Source organism: Osmerus mordax, chromosome 19 (assembly GCF_038355195.1).
Source record: "Osmerus mordax isolate fOsmMor3 chromosome 19, fOsmMor3.pri, whole genome shotgun sequence".
Classification (NCBI taxonomy): domain Eukaryota; kingdom Metazoa; phylum Chordata; class Actinopteri; order Osmeriformes; family Osmeridae; genus Osmerus; species Osmerus mordax.
Genome location: NC_090068.1, coordinates 13,763,286 through 13,784,597, shown reverse-complemented (window position 1 = coordinate 13,784,597; position 21,312 = coordinate 13,763,286). Strand labels below are relative to the sequence as shown.

Here is a 21,312-nt window from a genome sequence, read left to right as displayed (position 1 = left end):
AATCAATAAAAATAAAATCTTTAGACAGGACAGCTTTGATGAACGATTGTATTACTTTATTGGGCTGGAACAGTGGGCAGTCACTGGTCCGCCCAAAATACAACAGAAACATAAAAACAGATTACATACAGGTTAACCAGAAACACAGATATGGGATCATATTTTTTGATTCAGAACAGAATATAGCACAGTTTCAAAACAATCTCAGAAAAAAAATAATGTTATTAGAACTAGTGCAAAAAGGTCTAAACATTAAAGCACAGTGTATAAAATGGCATAAGAAGTAGTGTCCTCGCAGAGCATAGGCCGGGGAGGAAATGAACACACATCCTCTGAGCCTTGTCAAACAGAGGTACGTATTCCTTTACATTCTACTGTAGGATGAGCCAGTGGCATTGGGATGGGGAGGGTACAAGTGGTCTTCTGAGGAGCGGGGAGATCATGAACAGTAATCACACATCGCACCGCCTGACACAAGGCAGCGGCTCTCTGTCGGATCCTGATGTTGAGAGTTGATGGTAGAAATACGACGTTTACTTTCACACAGCTGTGCTGGTTTGGGATCTTATTTTCTTTTGGGGGTGGGGGTGGGATCAAAGGGTCTAAAAAATGTTTTAGATATCAATGCTTTTCATGAAAAAGCTCCACTCTATAAGAGGACAAGGCTTTGTGACTGATGTACAGAATAACTCCAAAGAAAAACAAAGTATGCAAAGAACACCAGAACAGGTCAGAGGATTTCAAACCTAGCAATCAGACACACATGAGAACGATTTATGTAATCATACTCTGTTTAACTGTGTTGCAAATACCAATTCCACGTTTTGTCCACAGATGGACTTCATGAATAAATTAAGGTGGAAATGTTGTTGTAAACTCTGACATTTAGAGCATCTTCCCAATGCTCGCTTACATTCCTGAACATGCAAAGAGAAACTCAAGAGAATGGAAAACCAAATATGTCTCCATGGTGCCCTTTGTTTCAGTCACGTCATGTGACGCATTCGTATCTTGGAAACATATTTTTTTTAACCGTTTACTGGTAAACAACCCCCCCCCCCTCCAGCCAGCCTCGCCGGAGACTCAGTGAAATGTAATTAGTGGTAAATGATCTGTTTTATGAGTAAGAGATGATTGGTGCAGTTCTGATGCAGACAGGGTCTAGGGTGAGGCTTGCAAGGTACAATCATGTGCCTTCTTGAAACGATTATACACACAGGAGGGGCTCAGCTCATTCATATCAACTTTGCATAAACACACGGTGCCCCCCTGCACAGTACCTCTGACATTCTCACATCATTTCGCCCCAATTATAATCTGCAATTTTATCTTTGCATTAATCTATTCCTCCGGTAATAGAGGTGGTGGAGATGATGGTGATTAAAATGATTATGACCATATTATTATAACCGTTATAATATATCTAATAGTCACTGGGAAAACCCTGTAACTACACCGCAAAAGTATTCATAAACATGGTTATTCTTTGCAAATTGAGAAGTTACATTTTCTATGACAGCCTAGATTCGGGAGACATAATTATCGCCCAATTACACAGCTTTGAAAGATCTGTTATCAGACATATTTTATCTGATCTTGCTCCAGAAATCAAATATCTGTCCTGCTTTGGCTAATTGATTGATGACGTTGATTGCTCTATTCATTTATTAACCTGGAACTCACTCTCATAACACACACGTGCACACACACACACACATTCAGAAAAGCCTCTCTCTCACATCCAGCACTATACCTCTACATTATACAGTCCTCCTCCTTTACAGTACAGACTTATGGTTGCGATCACACAGTCTGTTGATGTGAGGATGTAATAGTAAAAAAAGACCATTTGTACCCGATCCCGTACCAGAATCAACACGCTTGTTTCTGGGGGAAAATCTCAGCTGTCCAGCCGTGTTGGAGAGCTCTCAGCCCCGGGCCCAGGGGCCTCCCTCCTGGCCCCGGGCCCAGGGGCCTCCCTCCTGGCCCCGGGCCCAGGGGCCTCCCTCCTGGCCCCGGGCCCAGGGGCCTCCCTCCTGGCCCCGGGCACAGGGGCCTCCCTCCTGGCCCCGGGCACAGGAGAGCCTCCCTCCTGGCCCCGGGCCCAGGGGCCTCCCTCCTGGCCCCGGGCACAGGAGAGCCTCCCTCCTGGCCCCGGGCCCAGGGGCCTCCCTCCTGGCCCCGGGCACAGGAGAGCCTCCCTCCTGGCCCCGGGCACAGGAGAGCCTCCCTCCTGGCCCCGGGCACAGGGGCCTCCCTCCTGGCCCCGGGCACAGGAGAGCCTCCCTCCTGGCCCCGGGCACAGGAGAGCCTCCCTCCTGGCCCCGGGCCCAGGGGCCTCCCTCCTGGCCCCGGGCCCAGGAGAGCCTCCCTCCTGCATGGTGAAGGGACGTGTCCTCCTCCCGTCCTGCCACCGTGTGGAGAAAAGCACAGGAGCAGAAACACCTCTCCTACCCTCCTCCTACCCTCTTTCTCTCTCCCCTCCTCCTCCTCCTCATCATTACCTCCTCTCTCTCTCCTCCCACCCCTCCTCCTCCTCCTCCCTACTGTCTCTGTAGACTAGACTGGAGGTTCTAGACTGAAGGTTCTAAAAGCCGTGTTCATCAGGCAAGAGCTTCTCCTGTCTTGTAGACTGGAGGCAGAAGGAGGCAGGGAGGGGGCAGGGGAGGGAGATGGAGGCAGGGAGGCTAAGGCAGGTGGAGGGGAAGATGGGAAGGAGTGAGGAAGGAGAGATGGAAGAAGGGAAGCAGGAGGCTTCAGGTGGAGGGAGGGAGGCAGGGAGGAGGCAGGGCAGGAGGGAGGCAGTAAGAGGAGAGGGGCAGGAGGGAGGCAGGGAGGAGGCAGGGCAGGAGGGAGGCAGTAAGAGGTCATCACTCCTCCCGGGCAGAGCTCTCCTCCAGAGGCAGCATGGCCTCCAGACCCAGGGCCCCTCCACTCTGCACGCTGGAGAACGACACCACGGTGTGCAGCAGGAAGAGGACCAGCACGCACAGACGCATCCGGCTGCTGCCGCCGCCGCACAGCCGCGGCCCGGACGACACCGGCGGGGAGCTGCGCTGCTGCCCCGGCAACGAGCCGGGGAACTGGCTGAGGGCGCAGGCCTCGCCCGCTGAGGCACAGCCGGCCCACCGCACGTCACAGCACTCCGGCTCTGCAGCGGAGAGGTGCTGTTCAAGTAGCCCTGCAGGGGACGGGGGAGGAGGAGAGGCATTTAGTGATTGAGAGAGGGAGAGAGTGAGAGAGGAGAGAGAGAAAGTGATTGAAAGAGGAAGAGAGGGGTGAGAGACAAAGGGGAGGGAGAGTGAGAGAGAAAGTGAGTGCTTGAAAGAGGGGTGTGAGATATGGGTGAGGGAGAGGAAGAGAGAGAGAAATAGAGAGAGACAGAGAGAGAGAGACACAGAGAGACAGAGAAAGAGAGAGAGAGAGAGAGAGAGAGAGAGAGAGAGAGAGAGAGGGAGGGTTTTCAGCGGCGCTTTCGTCCCGTCTGATGACTCTTCCAGCAGGTGAGTCGGCTCCTACCTGTACAGATGAAGCTGGAGAGCCCACCGTAGACCAGGTCATCGTTGTCTGGTAACACAAACGGACACTTAGTCTGCACCTCCAGACAGTATTGCTTGCAGGGAATCCTGTGGTGACACTGGCTCTGGGTCGCGTTGAAGTATTCTGAGCATAACCAGGCTTTGTAGACTGACTGCAACACAGGAGAGACATCCGTCAGGGTTCAGATTAAGGCACAGGGCGACAGCATCCTGACTGAACGTGGGTCTGGAGTGTTTTCTGAGGAAGTGTGTCCTTGTGTAGTTTCATATCTGTCGATAAACTATGTTGGGATGTGTGAGTAAAACAGGTGTGGCTCACTGGCTCTGACGCCAAGACTGTAAAACAACCTTGATGCTATTCCTGTGCAGCAGTTTGCACTGTTCCGCTTCACACACAGAAAGAGAGGTGCTTCTGTCTCAAGGCTAGTTACAGAACACTTCATGTGAATCCTACTGAAAGAGCTATTTAAAAAGTAAACGCTGTAGCATGTCTATACAGCAAACGGCATTGGGCCAACAGACAAGATACCCTCTGTCTGTGAGGACGACATATCTGTGGATCATCTGAGAGCGAAACAAGAGTGCAAAAACGAGAGTTAGAGAAAGGAGAGAGCAATAGAGCTCTAGAGAGAGGGAGGGAGAGAGAGAGAGAGGGGGAGAGAGGGAAAGACAGAGGGGAAGAGAGGGAGGGAGAGACAAAAAGAGGGGGAGAGAGGGAAAGACAGAGGGGAAGAGAGGGAGGGAGAGAAAGAGAGAGGGGGAGAGAGGGAAAGACAGAGGGGAAGAGAGGGAGGGAGAGACAAAAAGAGGGGGAGAGAGGGAAAGACAGAGGGGAAGAGAGGGAGGGAGAGACAAAAAGAGGGGGAGAGAGGGAAAGACAGAGGGGAAGAGAGGGAGGGAGAGAAAGAGAGAGGGGGAGAGAGGGAAAGACAGAGGGGAAGAGAGGGAGGGAGAGAAAGAGAGAGGGGGAGAGAGGGAAAGACAGAGGGGAAGAGAGGGAGGGAGAGAGAGAGAGAGGGGGAGAGAGGGAAAGACAGAGGGGAAGAGAGGGAGGGAGAGAGAGAGAGAGAGCTTGAGAGAGAACAGACACAGAGGAAGACAGGCTTAGAGACTGTGTTAAGGGGAGAACTAGAAAAGAGAACTAGAAAGAGCGATCAAGTAGAGAGAAATAGTGCATCAAATTGATCTGGGAGAGCTAAAGAGAGAGAGAGCTAGAGAGAGAGAGAGCTAGAGAGGGAGAGAGAGAGAGAGAGAGAGAGAGAGAGAGAGAGAGAGAGAGAGAGAGAGGGAGAGAAGGACAGAGAGAGAGGGAGAGAAGGAGAGAGCTAGAGGGAGAGAGAGAGAAAGAGAGAGAGAAGGACAGAGAGAGAGGGAGAGAGCTAGAGGGAGAGAGAGAGGTAGAGAAGGAGAGAGCTAGAGGGAGAGAGAGAGAGAGAGAGAGAGAGAGGGAGAAGGACAGAGAGAGAGAGGGAGAGAAGGAGAGAGCTAGAGGGAGAGAGAGAGAGAGAGAGAGAGAGAGAGAGAGAGAGAGAGAGAGAGAGAGAGAGAGAGAGAGAGAGGGAGAAGGACAGAGAGAGAGAGGGAGAGAAGGAGAGAGCTAGAGAGAGAGAGAGAGGGAGAGAAGGAGAGAGCTAGAGGGAGAGAGAGAGATTTCCATACACATGAACCTGCAGTATGTTGCACACAGATGGAGATGAAACACTGGGCTCCCAGAATAACAAAGACCGCCAGCAGTGATCTCGTGTCTTTAGAAAGCGGCCTCCAATAATGCATCCTATAAATCATAAATACTACTTAGCTAAAGACTTTTTAATGTGATGCACCAAATGTGATGTATTAAAATTTAACTACCGTTGTTCAGTCGGCACTTTAAGCTTGAAATACCTGACATGTAGATAAAATAATCAAATACAAATGAGTTAATATTGATCTATATTGTTACATGTAATACGATGTAATACTAATACTATTATAGTTTAGAGGTTTGTTGACATCAGTTTATCAGGATTTCAAATGCTTCTTGTACGGTTGAGGATATTGTTACCATAGTAGCACAGGAGAAACCTTAACATGTCTAAGCATGGGATGTAAAGAGCTCCAGAGATCTCCCAGGCCTGTTCACGAGGTAGAGCAGAGCAGGTGATGAAGGACACTTCAGGATCCTCACTGCAGCAGAGTGTGTTCTGGGTCACAGCTCCTTTTAATCTCGGATTAAGTTCAAAGATTCCTTGTTCCTTTCTTTCAGTGTGGTTGCGTCAGTGTCGCTCTCTGCCTTTCATGCGGTCCAAACTACGACCGTTCTCAGATTGCAAATGTGCTGGGTGTGCTAGCGGGGAATTACGCAACATAATGATCGACTACACAAACTGTGACATGGTCAGTCATGCACAGTGTAGTGTGGCTAACTCTTCTTTCCTAACCCCAAACCACAACCAAACGTACAGCATGTCCGCTCATATACATTCAACTCTGAGTGTGTATTGTGCAGTAAGGAGGGGTGTGTCATTCACCTAAGACGCCTTATAAAGACTCTGGCTATCATATCCTGGATGCTGGAGACCAGAGAACTGACTCGCTCTGACAAGCCCCCCACAGTGCATCTCATGACCTCATAGCTCTGTCTGCAGTTTACGAGCGGATGTAAAATATTTCGCCCTCAGCATCTCCAGTCACTCAGTAAAAAGTGGAGCTTCAATCTTCAGACAGAAACCCTGGCAGCAGCTTCCTCTCTATGGCTATGGGAGGTCCTGAAAACTGCTGTTTGGATTGGATTCCCCTGTGTTTGGCTTTGGTGCTGGGTCTAAAAAAATTCTCAATGCAACCCCCCCCCCCCACCTCTCCTCCCCCCTCGACACCCCTCCCTCCCATCTATACACCCCCCGCTCCCCTCCCGATATCTCCTCCCCACCTCCCTCCCCTCCCTCCATCTCCCTGCCTCTCGGAGCTCTCTCCTCACCAGCAGAGGTCCTCAGTGTTACGCCTAAATGAACCACAGCAGAACGCCTTCCAAGTCGCCAACAAGTCATGTCTGGTAACCGTCTAAACAAACCAGAACAGGGAAAACCTCATGTGACACAAAAACAAGGCTTCTCTATCACCTAGCCATGCCTTAGCTTCACATAACCTTTCATAAAACATGAAGCAACAAGCTGCAGAGCTGTCTTGCGGAGCTGCTGAACACATCTGAGGTTACCCATTCATGATGCGGCATACGCCCCCGGGGTTGACTAGTCTGTGTAGCAGGGCTGTGTCAGGCATGCTAACGCTGGCATGGATGTGCTTTTGTAAAGCGTTACTGGATGGGTACTATGCAACCCAGCTTTGTCTCAGCACAGCAGTTTTAATTCTCCTGCTGGCCTTGACAGCAGACTGACTTGATAGCATGGTTGTTGTTCCACACACAGCCCTGCTACCCTGGCTGCTGTTCCACACACAGCCCAGCTACCCTGGCTGCTGTTCCACACACAACCCAGCTACCCTGCCTGCTGTTCCACACACAGCCCAGCTACCCTGGCTGCTGTTCCACACACAGCCCTGCTACCCTGGCTGCTGTTCCACACACAGCCCTGCTACCCTGGCTGCTGTTCCACACACTGCCCTGCTACCCTGGCTGCTGTTCCACACACTGCCCTGCTACCCTGGCTGCTGTTCCACACACAGCCCTGCTACCCTGGCTGCTGTTCCACACACAGCCCTGCTACCCTGGCTGCTGTTCCACACACAGCCCTGCTACCCTGGCTGCTGTTCCACACAGCCCAGCGATCTGGCCGCGGGTCCCAGCTCTGCTCCGACAGGCAGCAGAGCGCCCTGGGTGAGGAGAACGCAGACCTCAGCGGCACACGCTTCAGTGGCTTGGCGGAAAACAACAAGAGACAGAGTAGAGGCTGGTCCGTTCTACTCACCTTCCACCCGCAGGCAGCCACCACATAATGGAGCTCTGCAGTCACTAATACCTGCCCGTCGCTGATCACTCACAACATTTACGCTGGGCTCCTTCAGCAGCCGTAAATCTGAGTGAGTCATGCGAGGATGGATGGAGTGGGGTGTTTTGAGGGAGCGAGTTCTGAGTTACAATCAACACGGGAGTCAGGTGGCTGAGCGGTGAGGGAAGCGGGCTAGTAATCTGAAGGTTGCCAGTTCGATTCCCGGCCCTGCAAAATGACGTTGTGTCCTTGGGCAAGGCACTTCACCCTACTTGCCTCGGGAGAATGTCCCTGTACTTACTTTAAGTCGCTCTGGATAAGAGCGTCTGCTAAATGACTAAATGTAAATGTAACACCTCCTCACTGACACTCCCTGGTGCTGCTGTACAGAGCACTGTCTAAGGAGGCCCTGGTGCTGCTGTACAGAGCACTGTCTAAGGAGGCCCTGGTGTTGCTGTACAGAGCACTGTCTAAGGAGGCCCTGGTGCTGCTGTACAGAGCACTGTCTAAGGAGGCCCTGGTGCTGCTGTACAGAGCACTGTCTAAGGAGGCCCTGGTGCTGCTGTACAGAGCACTGTCTAAGGAGGCCCTGGTGCTGCTGTACAGAGCACTGTCTAAGGAGGCCCTGGTGCTGCTGTACAGAGCACTGTCTAAGGAGGCCCTGGTGCTGCAAACAACACATAAATGAGTTGTTTGCAGGTTCCATCCAGTGACCCTATAAAACTGTGAAAAACATCCTTCATTTCTCAAACTGCACATTAGTATGAAGGCCTCTAGGTAGCTAACATTATAGACTCCAGAACAAAAACTGGTGATCATGACGATGAGAGCTGGGTAACAACGTGAAAAGGTTTGCACTGTGTTGCCAAAACACATCTTGAATTTCCCATGCTTACAGTTCGAGTGCATACACAGACATTTTCAAGCTTATTATTCCGCCACTCAGAACACTAGTATTTTACCTTCCTTTCTTGTTAGATGGTCGAGATATTTAAATAAAATAACACTTGTCTCAGGTACATGAGTATCAATGGCTAATCAATAGCTTGTTGCTAAGGGGAAGTTACTCATCTGAACCACACAACTACAAATCAATAGTTCCAGCAGAACCCCCAGTATGGGCTCCTTCAAACGAGACCACAGATGAAACCGCTGACACCAATATCGTTTTCATGACATCGTTGTAGGACGTATGGAGAATATTAAGAATGTAAGAGTTAATGAATCTACAGTTTCTTCATCTAAATCAATAGAATATGATGTATATATATATATTTACATTTACATTTAGTCATTTAGCAGACGCTCTTATCCAGAGCGACTTACAGTAAGTACAGGGACATTCCCCCCGAGGCAAGTAGGGTGAAGTGCCTTGCCCAAGGACACAATGTCATTTGGCACGGCCAGGAATCCAACTGGCAACCTTCTGATTACTAGCCCGACTCCCTCACCGCTCAGCCACTTGACTCCCATATATATATACATACACACACGATACAATATGTTGCCACATGGTTCAGATAAAGAAGAAGAAAGAGAGTCCAAGCTCATGAAAGAGTAACGGTGTAACCAGCGAGCCTGTCCCTCTCCCTGCCCAGGCTGCTTATCACAGCCTGTGTGCTCAGCTGATAGGATTCCCATGAGTCACCTGCATGTAACTGGACTGGGAGTCACCTCACACTACAGTGGCTCTCTTCTGCAGTACTCCTGAAAGGACCACTGGAGTCAGTCTGGTATGACATCGCTAAATTCAGAACATATCTTAAAATAATATCACTTATTTATGCAGTCTTCGAGTTTAATGCCTGTTAATATTTGTATTATATATATATATATAATATTTGTAAATAAGGAAAAAAAAAAAAAAAACTAATAATTATTAGATACAAACTCAGGACCAAGGGAAGAGGATAGTATTTGATCAAACCGAACCCAAAGAGAATACACAGTTTAATGACCAACTACAAAAGTTATATGTGCTAACAACCCTGTACATAAGTTCTAATTAAGTTGATTAAAAGTGTGATATCACTTACAGATTGAGGGGTTTCCAGTAAACTGCGAGACCAGAGAGATATATGAGATTTAAAGCAACAGCAAGCTCTAAAAGATGGCCTAGTTTTGCCCTGTCTTCAACATTTCTTTGTCTGCTCACCATTGGTGACTCATTAGGAGACTTCAGTCGATGCTAAGAGGGTTAGCATTAGTGCTAGCCCTTCCTATCGTTAACATGGAGTGGGTTGCAGAAAACAGCCTTCAATTCTGATAACAGGCATGATAATCAGCTCAATCAGATTAAGATCTCGACACTAGAACTGTAAAATGTAGTGTTTGTTTTTTTACATTGGTTGATTTGAACATTTCCTTACCTATAAATAATTGGTTGTCTATAATATTTGTGTTACACATTTATATCTATCTATATATTGTATAAATGAGTTTGAGCATCGTGTCAGGTATTTTATATATGTACTTCTCACACAACACAAAGTCACACCAGTACTGTTGACTGACAGATATATGACTGGAGCAGGTGTTGCAAAACTACTGATCTGGGATTTCTATTAAAACTAAAGTGTCCATAGCTGCTGGAGAGAGAGGATTTGGCTTCCTCTCTGGAAGAGCTGAACTGATAGAAACATATTCAGATGAGGTAGGGTGACAGAAAAGCCTTACTAAGCACTAAACCCTACATGAAAAACCATCATCAAGGAAATCCTCTACTAGAACAGCTCAATGTGACAATCCGAATTGCGTATTTCTGTTAACGTGATAATTTGACAGTACATTAACATAAAATTTGACTTTTAAATTCTAGCTAGCACACTTCACAAGATATCATCTGTGTAAGGGCTTGAAATATCTAAATTAGCCAAAGAAGCAAATTAGGGGGAAACCCCTTTACAGCCTGTTCTAAATTGAAACAAATCCTTTCTAATTGTGATTATTATTCTCATTGCCATACAGAGAGAGGTTGCTAGGCACAGACTCCGGTATCTATGGTAACTGCAGGCTCCCCTGTATGGGAGCCCCAGGGAGGTTCTAGGAGCTCCTGAACCTATTCTGCTACGGACACAGTCAGGCGCCAGGGCAGCTAAATAAAGACAGAGGAAATCGGCCATGCAAACAGGGGGTTTCCAAGTCCCCCTCCCAGAATGCGATGACAAACCTCCAGGCCTTCTTGCAGGGCCTTCCCACCGACATCCCTGCCCACCGACATCCCTGCCCACCGACATCCCTGCCCACCGACATCCCTGCCCACCGACATCCCTGCCCACCGACATCCCTGCCCACTGACATCCCTGCCCACCGACATCCCTGCCCACCGACATCCCTGCCCACCGACATCCCTGCCCACCGACATCCCTGCCCACCGACATCCCTGCCCACCGACATCCCTGCCCACCGACATCCCTGCCCACCGACATCCCTGCCCACCGACATCCCTGCCCACCGACATCCCTGCCCACCGACATCCCTGCCCACCGACATCCCTGCCCACCGACATCCCTGCCCACCGACATCCCTGCCCACCGACATCCCTGCCCACTGACATCCCTGCCCACCGACATCCCTGCCCACCGACATCCCTGCCCACTGACATCCCTGCCCATCGACATCCCTGCCCACCGACATCCCTGCCCACCGACATCCCTGCCCACCGACATCCCTGCCCACTGACATCCCTGCCCACCGACATCCCTGCCCACTGACATCCCTGCCCACCGACATCCCTGCCCACCGACATCCCTGCCCACCGACATCCCTGCCCACCGACATCCCTGCCCACTGACATCCCTGCCCACTGACATCCCTGCTGCGCGCCAAGCACATCGGAGAAGCTCGACGGTTTGACCACGGATGGATGGAATTAATTTGCATAACAATATACTCAAAAGCTTTTACCACTCAAACACATCCAGCCAGGGGAAACGGTTTGTGTCTGGCAACGGCTGTTGCTAAGTGATTTCAGCAGTTAAGCAACACAACCAAATGGTGATGAGAAAATGTGAGATCAATGTTCTCAATGTGGTTTTGAGTAACCCCCCAATCACTGTCATTAGAATGCTTTTAAGCAAGAAATCGTTTAGCAGTTTAATCCATTAATTGTCTGATATTGAACTGCTAAATGTGCCACTGTCGATACAGCTGTATTTAAAGATGAGGATCTCATGCACATTGCCTGCATTGACACATTGCTGCATGCTAATCTGTGTTTGCAAGTCGTTGCACAGACCTCTAATTCTGTCCTTCATACAGCTTTATTGTACAGACAGAACAGAGAGACAGGAAATGCATGGGAAAAGGAAGAAGACAAGTAAAAAAGGCCCTGCATCAGAACCGAACCCAGGTCAGTGTTGGAGCCTTAGTTCATAAGGTACTCGCTCTACCTGGTGAACCACTAACCTAGCCTAGCACATTATACCTCTAAGTCTAAACTTTAGTTTTGATTTAAGAGTATGTTAGCATCAAACAGGTAGCGTCAACTGGTTTATTTGTTCAATAACTCCATCTCATTGGCATAAGTCAAGTTTCAGATCGCTGTAATTGGCTATATGCACACGACTGCGATGCGTATGTCTGGGAAAGGAATAGGCCAGGTCTATTACGAGGTTAGAAACGTGACTTTTAATCAGAACAGGTTGTTAACCCTTAGATATTGCTAACCCTAACCCTATTGATCCAAAAATTCAAAGTTTGGAGTCATACAGAGTTACACCAAGGACAAATGTATATCTCAACCAAGGGTTACTTAACCTTATGGGGTCAAAAAGTCAGTCCAGATCATTGGTTTTGCCTGAACACACATATTTTGATTGGTTTAGGAAATAGGCCTAACCATTAAGCATACAATTGACCATATGGCTTATGTAAATAACAGCAGAGATTAATCCCCATATATTGACATAATTACTAGGTCTACTTACTAATTAGTATAATTAGCAGGCCTCATAATAAATTCCTCTAATAGGTATCTAGTATTTGACTCCCTAAATGTTTTGATAAACACAAACAGAAAAATAAACCATATTAAACAAAAGCAACACTTTGTCTCAGTCTCGAGCCTTCCGAGGACTAACAGCCAAATCTCCTGCATCCTACAAGTGGTTATGAACCACTCTGTAATAAGTTTGTTATGATGAACTAACAGAAGTAATATGGACAGTACTGTTCTGTCGCTGTCAAAGTAGGCCGTGGCAGAGATTTGACAGAGTGGATTCTCCAGTCTGCCTCAAAAACTGAAGGGGAGAGTAGGAGTGAACACGATATGGCAGGTGGCTATCTCTTTCAGAGATGGACCGGCCTGTTATGAGGTAGATACTGCTGGTCTCTCTGGGCTACAGGAAGGTGCTGTGATTGTGTGCTTAGAACGGTATGACTGTGTGTAATTGTGTGTTCAAACAAAAAAGGCATAAAATGAAAGTTCACGTGAAATAGATCTGTCGAAAACCTCTGCCATGACACTGTACACAGAGATAAGCTTTAATCAAATCACCATGCTAAACACTTGTTCCGGCAGGTGTCTGACACACAGGATGGCTGTTCGACTGTGAGAGCTCATAATGGATGTGTCAGCTCTGGAGCGAGGATGATGGTTAGCTAAGTGAGTCATTATCCTTAAAATCTTGCGCAGGCCAAGCCTGCTGAACAAGAACACAGACGAACAGAGAGAGTCTTCCATCTCTCCTGCTGAGTGGAGCCAACAGCACAGCCCCCCTCTAATTAGCATACAATACAGAAACTGAGTTTTGATTACAGGAAATTCTCCCTAGTTAGCAAACAATGGTATTTATAAAGGACAACAAAATACTTCTCTGGATTGTGATATTTACAGTTTCACATTTATACACAGCCACGTAGTATCAATTTGAGTTTTGGTTCAAGTGTTTTGATGTTGCTTTGTGTGTGATCTGATTCAATGCCAGTCATAGTAAACAAGAAATCACAAGAGTAAATACATTTTATTTTTCATCCTAAAACTATTTAAGACACCATCCTAACTAATTATTGAAACTGGTTCATGTCAAGGTTTTGCTTCTGAAAATAAAACCGATGGCCCAATTCCACAGTCAGAAGAATCTTTTCATTATCCAACATTTATGACACACAGAACAAAGTTTATTATGTCACTGTGTACAAATATTCCATGTACCAATAGTACATATGATTTTGAACAGTCAAATATCCAGTCAAAAGTTTCGAAGATTCCGTAACGCAATTGACAGGACCACCTGATTAGAGATACTGTCACGGGAAAAGTACATCACACAAAACGACAAAAACAAGGAAGTAGTGAAAACAAATCATAACATGAAGGATATCAACACAAAAATGGGACACCGAAGATGATTACACAAAGAGCACATCCTGTTGTTTCACTCTTATTTTCAGTAGAGGAAACCTGCTCCCAGCTGGGCCTTTATCTTTGTCTATTTTCAATCCTGCCGTTCAGGACTACAGAGGGCATTCCTGTGGTGAGGGATCTTATTCACCTGGGTGATAAACGCTGACGCCTCAAGGCTGTCCATCAGGAGAAACATATTCACTATCGAGCAGTTGGGCCCAGGATAATCATAGCTCACGAAAACCCCAACGAAAGAAAGAGAAGTAGTGCAGTGTTTAACTCTGAATATTTAGAAAACACACCAGACGGACAGTCCGAGGGTTCCGTTTCACAATTACCAAAAAGCAACAAGTTTTCAGTCCTCCGTAAAAAAGGTCTTACATTTTCTACAGAATCGATATGGAGAACTGAAGAAGCATTTTTGTCAACGAGGGAAGGACAATGCTGAACCCCCCCTTGGCAGATGGACAGGCACATAGTTGGAAGAGGTGCAGATGGTATGGATATGTGACACTTCCTGTCATAAATCCTTCAGGAGCCTCCAGCTTGCCTCATTGCTATTCCAGTAGGCTGAGTCAGCCACTTCCTGTTCTGACACCAGCAGCCATGTCTGCTCCAAGACACCACCTTCTCCGCTCCAAAACACCACCTTCCCCACTCCAAGACAGCACCATCTCCGCTCCAAGACACCACCCTCTCCGCTCCAAGACACCACCCTCACCGCTCCAAGACACCACCCTCCCCGCTCCAAGACACCACCATCTCCGCTCCAAGACACCACCCTCTCCGCTCCAAGACACCACCCTCCCCGCTCCAAGACACCACCATCTCCGCTCCAAGACACCACCCTCTCCGCTCCACAACCCACCTCTGTGTCCCTCTGCAACACCTCATGTGACTACCTCAACAACAGCACGCATAGCCACTTGCACCAGTGTACTTGCATTTAGGTCCCTCGATTTGGCACTGACATCTTTTTCTTTTCTTTTGTTCTAATGCAACATCGCTTGAAATGTGTTTGAAATCGCGTTTCGTGAAATTGTCAGAAGGTACCAGGTTACAGGCCTGGGATTGGAGTCCATCAGTAAACGTGAAGGCTTCAGTGCATTCTGAAAATTCTTTAATTATACACTGCTACCGCTACTCAGATTTTTACAGGAAATGTGAAGTCACATAAGATTACCAGTGATTAAACATTGATTCTGATTGGACACACTTCTCAGTGCTAGGGTGCACTTGCGGGATGAGTTTTAACAGCTGCAGAAGATCATCAATAATTGACCATATAATGTTTTAAATCGAGAGCGCGAGTTGCAGGCATTTAAATCACAGCCAGTTAATATTTAAACATTCCCAAGAACTCGAAAATATGCATAGATCAAGGTGACATCGGTATTGAGAGACCTACACAGCACATTACATTCTATTTCGAAGTGTGACAAGGCTCAAAGTGACGTCCCAGCCACAGCACTCATCCATAGTTTCCGGCAGTATAATAAGAGGAGATCCGAGCTTCGGCACTTCAAACGCATGCCAGAAAAGCAGAGAAAGATATCTGCAGATGCCTGAGCCAAGATGTTGACACCGTCAAAACAATTATGCCTGGAAGGGTGTCTTTTCGTGCTGTCACCCAAGAAGCTTCATCTGTGAGGTCACTCAGTGTGTTCGTCCTTGGAAGGAGCAGTCATTCAGTCATGTAAGGGGGCTGGCGTTCAGGAGCTGGAGAGGTTTGCTTTCTAAATAACACACCCTCACCCCACACAAGAGAACAGATGAGAAATGTAGCCCATGTGGCCTGTCACCTCGAATTTATCTCCGTACTGTAAACACTGTGCCCAGCAAGAGTCCCAGAGGATCATGGGTATCTACACGTAATGAGATGAGACCTGCTAGGGATTAATTGATGTCATCACTAGTAACCTTGTCACAACAACAACCTTCCCACTTCCTAAATCTCGTTTCTCTGAAACTGTGATTAAGATGAGGACGTGTATGGCAACATAAAGTAACACCTGTCCGCATACATTAGCTTGAGCACTGAAACATGTCTTTAAAAAGCCTTTCAACGTCTTACTAATGAGCATTATAGCCCAAAATACAGATTCTTTGGTATAAAAAAGTGTGATACAAACACACACAGGATCGAACAATCTTGTGCCAAGCAAAATAAACTGCTGTCAGGGACAATCTTACTGACATTGGTAAAAAGAAAAAAAAAAAACAATCATAGGAAGCTAGAAGCCTTCTTAAACCCTCCAGCCAATCTGCCATCCTGTCAGAAAACATGCGTTCCACAATCCCATGCTGCTCAGATATCAAATCTGCCATAAAACAGGATATCAATAGGGACTACAGCGAGGGTAAGCCGGAAACTCCTGTTTGGCAGCCCAGCACTACAGACAGACAGGGTGGGAATTATTTAGGATGGGTCTCAATGACAGGAGCTGGTACAAGAAACTCATGAAATATAGATATGGCAAACATTCTCAAAGGGACTGCTTTGGATTGAGACTGATGTACTGTACGCCACAACAGGTGACCTTGATTTATAACTAAAAACGTAAGTATCTCATGCCATGGATACGTTAAACTTCTTGTCTCTGAAAAAGTCAAAAGAGAAAAGAGCTTTCAAGGGAATTTCCATGTTAGATGATCATTTATGGAGGAACACTCAGCTGCCTAGGAACAGAATGAGTGTTGACACTCAAACAACAATGTCGTTTTTATAGTTTATGGTTTCAGAGGGTGGACTGTCCTAAAAACTGGAAGCCTGTTCAGAGGCCACGCGAGACACAGTTACACACCATAACCTCTGAAAAGTTATGTAACACCTGGGAACCAATTAGTGGCCTGAGGAAAGCTAGCTGTTTCCCTCAGGGCCTTATTTTACAACACACTCAAGCACTGCTACTGTACAAGGTGAGGTGTGTGCCACCAATTACTCTCACAACAGCAGTGTTAGGGTTAGGGTTAGGGTAGTGTAAGTGACACAACAGGGACAACTACAGGACATGTATTCTATTGTTGAGCCTTTATGCATATTGCGGCCACAAGGTATCCAGATTGCTATGTTCTGCTTAAACCAGCTAAAGCCATCTTTTGTCAGCATAATATGATTTTGCCGGTTCTGTTCCAATGGTGGGTGGACAGAGACTGTCATTTGATCTTTGATTAGTGAATCAAAGGTCTAATCTAATCAGGTAACTGAAGGCACATAGGGCGGGCTTGTGCATTCATTGCTACCTCAACACTTTGCATGTGGACACGAAAATGAATATCAGATGACGTTAATCTAATAAGGGAGGGATTGAGTAGCATAGATGCCAGCCATGCACATGATTATGAATTATAGAAATGGGAGATAATGACAGTTGTAGGCCTCTGGTACACGAATGCCACTTTCAGTGGGTGTGCTGCAACTACTGACTTTAAATCTCAGGACAAATGAACATTTTGAAGAACAAAACATCTAGAATTCAACACCGTTCAATCCTATCATGACAAGGGCAAGGGTAGGTCTAAGCATGTAGCTCAAATCTGTTTTTGAGATCAACTGTATTGTACACAACCCCATTGCACACTCTCCCTCCATCTGTTCCCTCCAACTTAGTGTAACCAGTCCTCTCTGCATGTGACACCTTACATGGAAACTCAGGGCGCTGGGATGTCACACAGCCTGGGTAGCACCCAATGTGTTGTGAACTGAAAGACACCAAGCAGAGAGAAGACAGACTGTGCTTCTGATTGGGCCTCTGGTCCCTAATGAGTCATAAACATCCCCGTACAGAGAGGCTGCCAGAGGAGGAAACACCAAGTATTTGTCAGACTATTCAGGCTGCACAGTGAGGTCACTGACATCCTTAACTGTAAACAGTGAGGCTATCCTTCAAGGTTGAGCTTTTTACGTGAACGTTTTAGTACTTTTCACGCACACTTTTCTTATATAGTCGTTGCTTGGATATTGAGCCAAGGCATTCAGCAATGATACCTAGACTGTAAGTAAACTGTTGGCACACCTGTCGACCTGGTAGATGAACGCAGCATGAGATTGGCGGGAAGCGCGAGGCATGACTTACCCTACAGTCCTCTGTACGTGATCGGACGGAATAATCCTCCGATAAATACTTGAGAAAGAAGAGGTCAAACTCCTCATATTTTTCCTGAGCATGTTGGTCCAGCCTCATGTACGCCTGGGTACAGACGCTGCAGACATCCTCGTCATCTCCGCCACCGTTTAACAAATCCCAAACCATGTTCTGAAGACTGCAATTCAAACTGTCTGGTCGAGACATCCCCAACAATAAGTCGGAAATAGTGTAAGAATCACAAAAAGAGAGGCTAAAATTCCTAAAATAATCAAGTATTATCTGCGAGGACAACGCTGATGGAGTGGGAGATGAAGGCTCCGAGCCGGTTTTTTGCCGATAGAGTGCGGTGCAGGCTGTCTCCAGGTGTGTGTGGCTTTGAGCAGCAGTGCAATGAGGACTTGGAGCAGATTTGGTCAAATTGCTTAGAAAAATACCACATTTCTCCTCGTTAAGACCCGGGTCGATCCCATCAGTCGCGTTGCTCCAGATTTTGCGGTTGCTCCTATCCTTGGACCTCAGTTTAACTCCAGCACACAACCAGAGGTGATCAGAGAGAAGGACAGTGAAAAATAATAGGGATGCCAAAGACATTCGCCATTTCTGTACCCTCTCGGAGTCCGCACAGGGTTTGTCGTTTTGTTTGGGTGCACAGCAAATTTTTAACACGGCGTCATCTTCCTTTCGAAACATCCAAGCACCCCTGATCATATTATTTTAGGGGGGAGACAAAAGCGATCTCAGATAGGGTTTTCACCGCTGCAATATATCCCCCAAACAATGTCACCTATCTCGTTTGCAACATGGTGAAGGGAAGCATATTTTCCAAGTTGTGTCAAGAAATCAATCCACTTCAACTCCCCGGCGTCTAATTTTCACAATAATCCATTGCAAATAAATAACGCCCGGCATAATATTCCCCATACACCCATATTTTTAACATGTTGCAAAACCTCTCTGACACCTCCACCACCAGTGCAGCATCACACAAGAAACGCATAGCACGTACTGAACTCAAATCTTACTCTATATCTGCCATCCTAATGACAGACCTTATTTTTTCTTCCGTTTCTGATGCAAAAAGCGGAATATGCTTCTCATCTTCTCTCTCCTCTATAGAGTCTCATTTAGTCTGTCGCCATCTTCGGTTTAGCACAAAAAACCTTGAGATGTTTTAATTGAAGGGGGGGAGGGCGCCTGCGCTCTAGCTCTCGCCTGTGGTGGTTCCACATCTCTCCTCTCGCGCCCCCCCCCCCCCCCCCCCCCCCGCCATTCATTCCCAACTTTCATTCATCCCTTTACTCTAGCATCCATACTCATTGGGATGCATTCGGGATCACATCTGCCATATTTACTAGACAGAAATGTTGATAGTAAGAGACAAATCTAAAAAATGTAGTCAGCAAAAATACGGCATGATAGATGAATCGTAAAATAGGCTACGCTTCTTTCGACTGTGGCGCACGCAGGCATCGTGAATACAGCCTATTTAAACGTTTCAGAAATGTTTTCAGTTTCTGTTTTCTCTCCGTATTTTAAAGAATTAATGTGTGCTTGCCATGCCCACGGTAACCCTCATGCACAATGCTGATGACTAATTAATATTTTCAACATTAAAATGATAATCCTGATAAAAATGGTCGTCATCATATTTTATCTCTGACGTGTGACTCTCCTGTGCTTTATGGTCATCAAGTTTAACGCCTGGCTCTAAGTAACTGTCACTGGGAGGGAAGTTTACGTCGCTTTGTATAAAAACGTATACTAAATGAATACATGTACATTAAAACTGTTATTTTTTATTCATGCCAAAATAAACTAGGAATCCTCTCAGAAAATGAGTAGCCTAGGCGCTCACATTTGTGATGGTTAATCTGCAATGTCTGCAAATGTCTCCTCCGTTGGCCAGATCAATGGAGAAAATAAGATTACGTGCAATCATTGTCTATAATTGAGTCTGCTTCATGTCCCAAAGGTATCAAGTACCTATTGGAGTGAAGATGCTCATCTTGAGACAGGCACTGCTTCTTTGTCACGAGTCACATTATACGGTGCGGAGCTACGTTTGCGGTAAAGAAATAGCCGAGATTCCGCTTAATCTGCCACGTAACTTTAATGTAGCCTATATGGATATAACATCGCATGGCCATGCAATCAAGACACGGTTGTTTTTAGCAGTCTGCCTCTTCTGGTTTACAAAACCATCTAGTCATCATCATAACGCAGTTCTGTGGAACATCAGTCCATGTCGAAGTCGGTACAGACGTGACTGAGTCTAAATTGTAATCATACTGGATTACCAATTGAGACTTTGTTGCTGAAGTGCAACAGCCACCTCTTTTTGCAGTATTGTGACATCTACTGGAATAAAGATGTCAGTGTTTTATTTATTCATTATGTGTCAGTTTGTGTAGCCTACGTGTTTAAATGTGTCTTAATTAGCTCTATATTGTTTGAGGCAATATATAACAAAAAACACTGGCATAAATTACAACGGTGTCACGACCAATTTTTGACGCTTTCACGTGATACTTTTAGTAACGATTCTTACTTACACTCGATTTAAGCCAATCAGTAGGCTATTAGGTCTCCACAAACACTAAAGCTGGAAAACAGCTCGTGTGAGAACCGCAGCGTGCTGACGAGTGATGGAGGCTCTGACGTAGGGGTAATCATGTAACACACATAAACATGTGGCCCACCTCTCTCTTCATCAGACGGGCCTTCAAGCAGAGTCCGCTGGAAGATGGGGTTAGGCTTCTCTTTAAGACAGACCTTGGCACCAAGATCAAAGGTTCAATTAGAACCATCTGCGCTGATAACCTGCCAACTTCAGACCCTAGTATTTTTTAGCATGGCGTGCAGCTGCAAACACTACCCATGCTTTATTAAATTTCTTTCGGGCGTTAACCTGGATTTCATCAACCATCATTATTTCCCCCCTTCTTCTGCAGCCTAGTGAAAGAGTCATTAATCATCACAAATCCCGCATTCGTTTTTTTTGGGCCATGGACAGAGCGGTGGAAACCGCGCCGTAGCAGCGCATTATTAAGTATCTGTAGTGAAAGCAGTCTTTTCACAGGAGACAACTCCACTACGCAGGCTGCTTCACACTTGAGATGTCAAAATAAATGATCTGCCTCTGAATTCTTGTATGGCGGACAGTAGGCCTACGTCCCTGTCTGAAGACTCTGGGGTCATGTGACTGGATATCCGTGCTGTAGTAGGAAATACCGCCTCCCGCTTGTCTGGTCCACTCCAATGTTCGGATATTGAATGGCATTGACTGCTCTACAGAATTTATACTCATCATTTGATACCCCTCTCGTGGTTTATTGCTTAAATCAAATATCATTCCCACCACAATACTAGCTCAACAGTGCAAATACATGGAAGACAAAGCTGAATAAGTATTAGCT

The 21,312-nt window shown here is 46.6% G+C and overlaps 1 protein-coding gene across 1 annotated transcript; it reads right to left on the bottom strand.

Annotated features, from left to right (window-relative positions):
• Positions 1 to 2,870: 2,870 nt before the first annotated feature.
• nalf2 (NALCN channel auxiliary factor 2) lies at positions 2,871 to 18,604 on the bottom strand. The gene is made up of 3 exons (XM_067257633.1): positions 17,881 to 18,604; positions 3,520 to 3,687; positions 2,871 to 3,181 (listed from the first exon to the last, which is right to left on the bottom strand). Exons 1-3 carry the CDS (start codon positions 18,602 to 18,604, stop codon positions 2,871 to 2,873), a joined length of 1,203 nt encoding a protein of 400 aa, XP_067113734.1.
• Between the last annotated feature and the right edge of the window lie 2,708 nt (positions 18,605 to 21,312).